Source organism: Haliotis rufescens, unplaced genomic scaffold (genome assembly GCF_023055435.1).
Source record: "Haliotis rufescens isolate VD_foot unplaced genomic scaffold, xgHalRufe1.0.p SCAF_1, whole genome shotgun sequence".
Taxonomy (NCBI): domain Eukaryota; kingdom Metazoa; phylum Mollusca; class Gastropoda; order Lepetellida; family Haliotidae; genus Haliotis; species Haliotis rufescens.
In genome coordinates this window covers 76,055,546-76,066,330 of record NW_025963779.1, presented here as the reverse complement: position 1 = coordinate 76,066,330, position 10,785 = coordinate 76,055,546, and the positions used below count along the sequence as shown (strand labels likewise).

At 36.6% G+C, this 10,785-nt stretch overlaps 1 protein-coding gene across 5 annotated transcripts in view; it reads left to right on the top strand.

The window, feature by feature from the left end:
* The first annotated feature begins 4,712 nt into the window (after nt 1-4,712).
* LOC124115574 (zinc finger protein 608-like) overlaps nt 4,713-10,785 on the top strand; it is a 28,670-nt gene continuing 22,597 nt past the window's right edge. Inside the window, exons 1-2 of one of the 5 annotated variants that reach the window (XM_046476620.2) lie at nt 4,713-5,060; nt 5,621-6,359. In XM_046476620.2, the coding sequence (XP_046332576.1) occupies nt 5,832-6,359 (528 nt within the window). In that variant the 5' untranslated portion in view covers nt 4,713-5,060; nt 5,621-5,831. The other 4 variants (XM_046476616.2, XM_046476619.2, XM_046476621.2 and 1 more) reach the window with 4 other exon arrangements.

Here is a 10,785-nt window from a genome sequence, read left to right as displayed (position 1 = left end):
AAACCCATGAAACAAAAACACAAAAACCTCCATCAGCTCAGAGTGAAATGAGGCAAACAAGATTCTCTGTCAGTTTACACTGTAGCATATGATAAGGAATACATGGACATGTAGAACAGATTTTCAGCTCTATAGGTCGTGTCTATTAAAAATGGCGGAAGAAACTGTTTCTTTTGCAGTACCCTATAGTCCGTCATACAGTCCCTGAAACAAATATATCGAATATAGCCCATGCAAGTCTATAATGTTTGGCTAGTCTAGATTACTGCAGTATCAGTATCTGAAAATGAAGTGTCTTGGCTCCTTTGTATTATATTTTATAACAAAAATCTAACAACTGTTTTTAGCTGTAAAATATGTTCCCTTCAGAGTATTGATAATTTAGCAGTACCTTTACGGAGTAATTTTCTACATTCAAATGAAATCTGTTTCTATTTACCATTACTCCTTTATATAAACTATTATTTTTACCATTTTAATTATATCCAACATTGATACTAATCTATTGACGTTTACATCCACCATACATGTAAAAACAACAAAACAATGACTGTAACACCAGATCTATAATCAATATCGAGACATGAACACATTGTCATTTAAAACAATGTATGTATACATGGTCCGTGTGTTCTCTATAAGAAATACACAAATTCAGCCGACCCACTGTTATTGGAGTGATCACAGTTTTTTTCCCATAGTCGCCTATTAGCATAGAAATGGCTGTATGAGGGAACAGATCAATTCTCTAATCTCCTTTGGGCCAAACACAGGAGAGGCGGCCATCACTCGCTGAAAGCTGGCCGATTTTGATCAATCACTTTGAGACATAACACCGGTCATATCGTCCGGACAACTAGCTACACGGTATCAGTCGCACGCAATCGGACGAGATTGTCATTCATATTTCATGTTGTCTGCTCCGAAGCCATGGTGAATATTGCCAAAGTGACTTTAATTAGCTAAATATTGACTTCTTTGTCGGTAGTAACCCATTTTGACTTAGATTTCAAATCAGTATTTTGCTATCGATTTTGGACAAGTACTGTAGTGCTTAAGACTGAATAAAAAGTGAATATAAAGTTATCATTCTTTAACAAGTTTCCAAAGGTTTGCGTGGAACATAATATTATAAAACGCTGCAACAAAGGATACACAGTTTTACATTACAGTGTATGGAAGGATGAATAGTGGTTTTGGGTATAAGTCTTGTTTTTGTAACACATTGTAAATGTTGACCTAGGGCCCATGTCTTGTATGTGTTATTGACTCGCCATCATCAGGCAGTAAAACTGTTATCAGAGGTAATAATAGATTACTCAATAAACAACGCCGAAGTCAGAGTGTCAAAATATACGCTTGAAATAGTACTACATCATCACACTGCCCTTCTCTTAAGAGTAAAGAAGTACTATACCATCACACTGTCCTCTTAAGAGTAAAGGACTACTATACCACCATTCTGCCCTTCTCTTAAGAATAAAATAGTACTATATCATCACACTGCCCATCTCTTAAGAGTAAAATAGTACTTGACAATCACACTGCCCGTCTCTTAAGAGTAAAATAGTACTATACCATCACACTGCCCTTCTCTTAAGAGTAAAATAGTACTATACCATCATTCTGCCCTTCTCTTAAGAGTAAAATAGTACTATACCATCATTCTGTCCTTCTCTTAAGTGTAAAATAGTACTAAACCATCACATTGTCCTTCTCTTAAGAGTAAAATAGTACTATACCATCATTCTGCCCTTCTCTTAAGAGTAAAATAGTACTATACCATCATATTGTCCTTCTTTTAAGAATAAAATAGTACTATACCATCATATTGTCCTTCTTTTAAGAGTAAAATAGTACTATACCATCATTCTGCCCTTCTCTTAAGAGTACAATAGTACTATACCATCACATTGTCCTTCTCTTAAGAGTAAAATAGTACTTGACAATCACACTGCCCTTCTCTTAAGAATAAAATAGTACTATATCATCACACTGCCCTTCTCTTAAGAGTAAAATAGTACTATACCATCATATTGTCCTTCTTTTAAGAGAAAATAGTACTATATCATCACACTGCCCTTCTCTTAAGAGTACAATAGTACTATACCATCATTCTGCCCTTCTCTTAAGAGTAAAATAGTACTATACCATCATATTGTCCTTCTTTTAAGAATAAAATAGTACTATACCATCATATTGTCCTTCTTTTAAGAGTAAAATAGTACTATACCATCATTCTGCCCTTCTCTTAAGAGTACAATAGTACTTTACCATCATTCTGCCCTTCTCTTAAGAGTAAAATAGTACTATACCATCATATTGTCCTTCTTTTAAGGGTAAAATGGTACTATACCATCATTCTGCCCTCCTCTTAAGAGTAAAATAGTACTTTACCATCACATTGTCCTTCTTTTAAGAGTATAATAGTACTATACCATGACACTGTCCTCCTCTTAAGAGTCTAGTAGTGCTATACCATCACACTGCCCTTCTCTTAAGAGTAACATGGTACTATACCATCACACTGTCCTCTTAAGAGTCTAATAGTACTTTACAATCACAGTGCCCTTCTCTTAAGAGTAACATAGTACTATATCATCATTCTGCCCTTCTCTTAAGAGTGATAATAGTACTAAACCATCATTCTGCCCTTCTCTTAAGAGTAAAATAGTACTATACCATCACATTGTCCTTCTTTTAAAGTAAAATAGTACTATATCATCACACTGACCTTCTCTTAAGAGTAAAATAGTACTATACCATTACACTAACCTTCAGCCATACAGCATGAAACAGTATCACTGAGCACTGAACACGGGTACGAACAGCCTTTAAAATGTTTACTTAAGAGTCATGATGAAGATGGGATAAAGATATGATGCTGATTTACAAAATATATATAAATAGACTAAAATCTTTGGATTCTACAAAAAAGACCCCCTTTCCAGGTCCACATGCGGACATTTCTAAACAGTCCACTCTTTGTTCCATCAGCATACAAGGCGAGTCATGAACGACAGCATATTAAATTTCACACTAATTGATGTTGATAGCAGCAAACTCCCAGTCCCAAAGAATACCATGCTGTGATTGGTTGAGTTATGCGAAATAACGCGTTTTGATTGGTCCGTGACAAATATTCCCTCGGTCTGTCCCCTTGTGTCGTCTTTGGGGATTATATGGCAAATAACTTCCATTAATCTTTTCCTTATTAACGAATGGCAATTAGTGGGTGCGTTCGGGCGTAACGAAAACCCCTGCTTTGTTCACGGATAGTGTTTACAGAGCTGAACGATGCCAACCAAGTGACTCCTTTCACTAAAGCGACACCCAGGATTGTTTAGCTTGTGGGATAATAACTCAATAAACGCTTCATGTACGGCCTATTCAAATTAGGGGCGCAGTGTCGTGGTGTGAGAGTTCAACGCTGGTAATATCTAACCATAAACAGTTTTCATGAATTTAAAACCACTGTAATATAACTTAAAAACATAGCATCTTTAAGCATAAATATAAACATTGAATTTAAATTCAGTCTCTTACATAATGCTACGATAATCCAATTTCCTTAGCTGCTTCCTTGAAAAAAGAAAACGTTTTAAAGGAAAATAGTATAGCAAAAGAAAAATGTAAAAAAAATCCTTCCCTATAAAATCAATGCACTAAGGAAATAAGATTTGACCCCATAATTAAAATCCTAACATTACCCGGAAGAGATAAGAGGAAGTTTTTTTCAGCACATACCAACAATGAGAGCAAAGCCATACCAACAAAGCCACCGAAAGTAATCAAATCTAAAAATGCATTTTTATTTGTCTCCACCTATGATATCCACGACAATTTACCGGCACGTTATTGCTCTATTAATCAAATTAATAACACCATAATTATCGTGTGAATCAACACGTAGGCCAAGTTCCGTGTTGCCAATGATAACCAACAGATGCAAATTGGTTGTACTCAATAATACTTGATGAAATCGTTTTTCAATAACAATGTTGAAAATCAATTACTGACATCCGCGCCCTCACCTCTAGAGCCTCCTAGTTTATTGTGCCATTAATGTCTCCCTTGCACGTATTGAACACTATGATAAAATGATCAGAAAAACTGACTAGAGTGTGTGGCTGGACTGAGAACTCGGATTATAAGCCTTGTCGGTGTCCAACTTACTTTTACACAACGTAAATCACTAGTCTGAGTATTTATCTGGATTAAGCTTTCCCACACATAAATCTAGCTTCTACTGTACGCCCCTTTGTATAGCCGGCAGATCCCGAGGTTTAACGACTACGCCAAAGCGGGTGTACTCCCCTCCCTAAAACACAAAGACCATATTGAAATACCGTTCCTCTGTTGTATATATAGATATAATTTGATAAACAAGCATGTCATTTCTCGGGTAACAGTTTTATCGCCCGGGGGATCCAAGCCTACATACTATCTACTGGGAAATTTATCTCGTAAAGGACCGCGTCATATATTAAACACATCGATGGTAAGTGCCTATTATCAGTGTTATATAGATTTAGCAGAAAACTCCTTATTCGCTGTCGGTGTATATACCTGCGCTATATAAGTAGACAGGCCATTAGCTTGGCTAAATAGTTATTTAGTCTGGAAAGTGGGATTCAAAATGAACAAAGGGTTGCAAGGCGAATTACTGCCAAAGGTAGTCACACCTCTTACTTGCCGCGAGAAGGAACGAGTCGGTTCAATGCTCATTGAATCGCGCTGCTAACAGCTACTAAAATCATACATTCTTTTCACGTTCAATCGTGACGAGCAAGGGGCAGTGTTGATTACACACTCGAGTTTCTGACCGGCTGGACACACACGGTTTAGGGGCGGAGCTTTCTCGACCACTACACTCTCTAAGGCTGTCAATCAAAAAGGCTCGCCAGCGAACAAAGGACCGAGGCTCTATCAGCTTATTATTGCTAGCTGGTCGGGTTAGAAGGTACAGTACTCTACCGACCAACCGCCTGTCTCTCACAGTGTGCGTCTCTCTAGTCCACAGTCATGGGCTATGCAGTTTGAATGGAGAATTAATCGTGGTGAGTTGCTACAACTCGGGACTATGGATTTTCTGCCTTAGATTTTGGAATTTATCGTACATTTGACGAGTACGTTTCTTCCATAAACGTGTTCTACACAAACTTGAGTATGTTGTTTGACGGCGAGGACAGCGAAACACTGATTCTGTTGTGTTCGTTCTGATACTGCTTTCGGTGTTCAGCTTGTGGGTCGCGTTATTTTCTCGCCCTGAGGAAAGATCGACCGATAGCGTTACAGCATTTTCAGTGCCTCACCGATCTCATTTCACGAATTCCTTTCTTCGTCAACTGTGTATTGTGCTTTCGTCTTGGATTTTTACTCTTTGTGATAAAATTTGGCCACTTTTCCACCGGATCTTTTTTACACCATGTAAAGTTGATTTCCTTGTTCCGATGATAAGGTCGCTAATGAAACAATCGATTGTACGCATGTGATTTGTTTGAAAATCTCACCGATATGCGGAATTTTGCGTCATTGATTATTTAAGTAACGTGCATTTATTGATGTTTATGTTTATAATTGATGATGTGTTAATCAGTGTGTCTTTATGTTTCAGAAGGATCCTCATGGATCTATGGATTATTCTGTGATCATTCCCATGGAGTACTTTCTCTTATGGATTTTGTATTAACTTACAGTTGTTTAAGTGTTTCATGAGCACACTGGCTGCACACCCGTAAACTAGCCACACTGGCGTACCGAGCCGGACATTTAAGTGGTGCGACCGGAACAAAAAATCACGGGGGTCTTCTTGGTAGGACACCGGGAAGATGAGTTCTGTCGAACACACTGCTACAGTGGACAGGGGATTAAAAATGAAGATTAAGCGTAAAAATGTGGGACAAAGTTCTAACAAAACTGATCAGAAGCACGAAATTGTGAAAACTGAAAAGGATGCCTGTAAGGCTGTGTCAAATTCTGAAGGAAATACTTTGCAAACAACTCAGAACTCAAACGGAGTGTTAGAGAAATCGACAAAGCACTGTTTGCTATCAGAGAGGGGAGACCGATCGCCTATGAAAATGAAGGGGTCTCACAAGGGAGAAAAGAAAACCAAAGAAAAGGGTAAAACCGAGAGTGGGAACATTTTAAACGGAGGCACTTCATGTGCCGGACCTTCTAGTGTAAGTAACGGTTTGGATGCCCTACTCAACCAAGTGTCTATGGAGCCTCGAGTCGGTGACAGTGCTCAAATGAAAAGGGAAAAAACAGTTAGTGATCCTTATGAATTTAATGCCAAACTTGAGGACGCAGGTCCAGGGATAGAACTACCAATGAAAAAGATGAAAAGTGAGAAGGTATGTGTTCGAAGGCTTTCAAACTTATAGGAAGACAAAGAGAGTCTTTGCCTTTGTAGTGTTGGAGGTAGTTGTTAGGAGGATAGAAGTAAGTTGGGAGATAAAAAAGATGGAGTGGATTTTGCATGATAAGTACTTACAAGAAGATTAGATGTAGTAGATGACTTCAAAAAGGCAGTATTTTTTACTGTATCCTGGCATGGTGTTAATATCACATAACAAATATGGGTAGTTAGTATTGTTAGGGCAGCTGTTGAAACTATTACTATGATCAGATTGAGATAAGAGTTTTCACAAATCATAAAGTCTGATCACTAATTTAGTGTCTTTAATATTAATAGTCAATTAAATTTTGACTTTTATCTTTAAATGTTATTTGATTTTGAAGTACCTGATTTGATTATTCAATGTTTCCATATCTGCAACTATAAACTTGTGTGCCCCTTGTTGTTAAAGTGAGTTCCTGTATGTTTGCCTGTTTCATAATTGCATTAATTTTATTTTCCAATATATACTAAACACACAAAGTGACAGTGAGTATTGTCAAATAACAAGTTGTTGAAAGCTATTTTGAGGACTTTTAGTAGCTGAAATTCAGAGAACCAATATACTTGATTGAGACATAAACTGACATTTAATAGTTGATCCGATTCTATACTTGGGTAATTGTCCCCAGTAATGGACATTTGTCATTTATTGATGATTTTTTTTAAAAATGAAATTGTTGTGTCATGTGAATGACAGATGACATTGTTATTAACAAGGAAGTAGAAATGGTTTAATTTTCATAAGGAAAAATTCATTGTGGTATACACCACCTTGGTTTGAGTCAAGTCCTTCTTATTTGATAAAAAAATAATCTTTTTTGAAAATGCTTCGCGTATGATCACGACTCAATATTTCTGTGTGGTTGATGTTCCTTGTCAACAAACTTGTGTTTGAAATGCCAGTATGGAAATCAATACACTTTGAGCAATTATCAAATCAATAACGGCTGTGAGGCAACTGTATTCTCTACATATGGCAATTAGGGCGTAGCTATAAGCACATCTAACATTTGCGGTATGCATGTCTTGAAATTATGACTAATTGGTGTAATTAAGTGGTTTGGATAACACTTATCATCCTTATTAATTACTTTGTAACGGCATCTAAAACAAAGTCAATATAGTGAATTCAGAAACCATTAAAAGAAACAATAGTTGATATTAATCTTGTTCATGTGATATTTTATTGAGCGAGTTAAGCACATTAGTGTTAAATATTATGGTCTGTAAATGGGTTTGTGTAAAATGTGCAATCATCAATATAATAACCTGGACATTTTTTGACAGAAATGTTTCTGCAGAATGCAATGCTGTTGAGCATGGGATGTATGTAAAGAGAAAACAGCTGTTAAACAGTTCAAGTTTGAATGCTCTAGTGCAGATGTCTTAAGAAGTACATGCATTCTATGAGTTATTGTTTTGCTGGATTAAAAAACCCCAACTAACATTGCTTTTACTTCTAAAAATAGAACATAAATATATGAATAAAACATTAATACCTGGCATGGAATATCATTTAAAATACATTGATTGATTGTTCTGCTGTCAGTGAACTTACAAGTAATTTATTTTTTTCGAGCCAATTGTCCCAGTAGAACACCAAACTGAATTAATCTAGTATTTCAAAAACACATTTAACCTTGTCACAGCATAAAACCTATAGCGTGGAACGAAAACACATTTATCATTGTAATATGAAACAGTTGCGAAATCATAAAAAATACACTCGCAGGATCAATCAAGCACATACTATAACACTAGATCGTTCCTAAACATTCTGTTGAGAACATTATGGGTCTGTATGATTTCTCATTACTTTGGATGATAATTGCTTTTTCGTCAAGAAAAACACTTTTCCCTTCAAAGCCTAGTGGTAAGTTAATTACCGACCAAGCTTGTAGCCAGCGAGAGTGTATTCCGGCTCAAGTGTTGTAAACGTTCACTCAGAAGATGAAAGCCGTCATAAATGTTTGAACAGGAGAAGCAGAATCTCCAACTGACTTTTCAAATCTGACACGAAAGGAATGCAAAGTGAAACTTGCTCTGTGAGTGAATAGAACACATGGCTTAATATAGACAGGTCCCAGTTTTTATGTTCTCATTTTTATAGTATTGTAGATATTCTTAAAAAATACAGCCCAGGTCATTGATTTCTGCATGAGATAGTGGTGTATTATTTTTATCATTGATAACATGCTGTCTTTATCAGCTTAATCCTGAAGTACTTAAAATATATTTTTTAATAAAAAAAAATGTCATTATCTGTAGACCTTTTGTCTTTCATGATAAGGTCACCTGCAATCAGAGAAAGTTGAATAGTTTATCCAAAAGAAGCAAGGATACTTTTTGTTTGGTGGTGAAAGCTGAACATTTTTCAGCCCCCATGTTTGCTATGTAGAGCTTTGACTAGTCGAGTAATCCGGCCTTGAACACCGCTTTATGTACTTTCCACATTTGTAAACTTTGCCAGCAAGGTTGATAGTCAAGGCCCGTAATTGAATCTCAGGGCAAACAAGGAAAATGGGTATTTAATGAGTTTTGAAAGGAAAGAAGTCTCAGCATGGTTGATAGGCCTAACTCCATGACAAGTATCCCTCTGATAATACTAGTTGCAGGGATAATAGTCTCAGTATCAAGATTTCCAGTGGGAATGTAGTTTTCTTCTTGTGATGTACTGAACTAAGTTCTAGGCTGACAGGTTAGACCAGCAAAAAGCTCTGTGACTCATATTTCCTCCAGGGCCTATCAGTTCCCATTATCTTGTGAGTAAAGCCAAATGTTACTGTAATAGAATATGTTCATTTTGATCCATCGGAAACAAAGATCAAAGTGATAACAGTATACCTTGCTGGTTGACATGAATGTTTCTTGCTTATATATTCTACTCCACTTTGATATGGATATTTTAAAGTGATTCTGATATGCCAAGTGGATATTGAAATAGAACGAGGTATTTGATTATCCAAACACAAAGTTAAAAAGTGTGTGAACATAAATATATATACAGCTCTGCTCAGAGTGTAGGCCGATATATATGATGATCAGTGTTTTAGGAGACAATAATTTCTTACTTATATCAGTTGTGTTCAATTTTTTTTGGGAATACTAAGGGTTATGCTGACAATTTTAGGAGGCATATTGTATTGATGCAGTGTATTTTAATATTGATCACTTCCTGGCATACATGAAATGTTAGTGACTCATTTCAGTGGTTAATTGATTCTTTCGGACAGATAAGATCCTTGATTGACTGTTCAGGTTTTTAATGATTCATATCGGTTTGAAATGATCCAAAAAATATTTGCACCTAATGGAATCATTATTTTACCCTGATTGGTTAAAATTTCATTTGATACAAGCCATAACTCAATTACTATGGTATGTATTTTATTTGATCCTAGACATTGTGATCAAAAACAGCTTTAGAATTAGGATGCCATTGGAGCATTTGTTAATAAATTGACAAAGGTTTTGACGAAAGTGAAAATACATATTAGTGCAGAAAAGAAAAGATTTTAATCAAATCCAAATCTTGAGCTTGTTAATTTGTTTGACAGAACATGTAAATCAATGTTGCCATTGCCCACCCCTCAGGCCCTTCCTCCCCTTTTCTAGCACTGTGACTCCCAACCCAAGCCCTAACTGAATATGGACACTCAATGTTGGTCAGACAATATGAGAACAATAGCTGTCAGTGCAGTCCTAGGTATTTAGGATTATGCCACTCAGGGGATAGTTACACAAAGGCTATAGGGCAGCCATTCTGGGGGCTGTTTGTTCACACTCTCGCAGGCAGCGTTGTTGAAAGTACCATAGGTGGTCTTGTTCACACTGTGTTTCTGGGCATGGTCTGAACTGCACAGGCGTCCCATGGTGTTCCATTGAAATCCACAAGAGCCATTATATGAAACTGTTTTGTCATGTGGGTGTTTGGTTGTGGACTGAAATAAATTACAATCTTCAATGTCAGACTGTTATAAATGGATGTAGCTGTTGCTTGATGTTCAGGGTAAGAAGTTGGCTATTTAGAATCAAGTTCTAAAGCTTATATAGATTGATCATACCATGTGGGCAGAGGGGGAGGGTTTGAGGGAGGTGAAGGTTTACATGGTGAAGAATATTTCTCAGTTATAACTCATAATAATCCTTAATATTGTCCCCTTAACATGCCCACGTGAAGTTGATCCAGCAAAATTTATGATTTTGTTTTAAAGACCAAATGGCTTCTGTCATAATCTTACCTAGGCCAGACGTCACTTTCACTCTCAAATCACCCTCAAACAGGATGAAAGTGACACAGTAAGAGGAAATAGATGGACGGGGTAACACCAAGTGATGACCTGATTAAGCTTAGCTACACAACAAGTTGTAACCTGAAT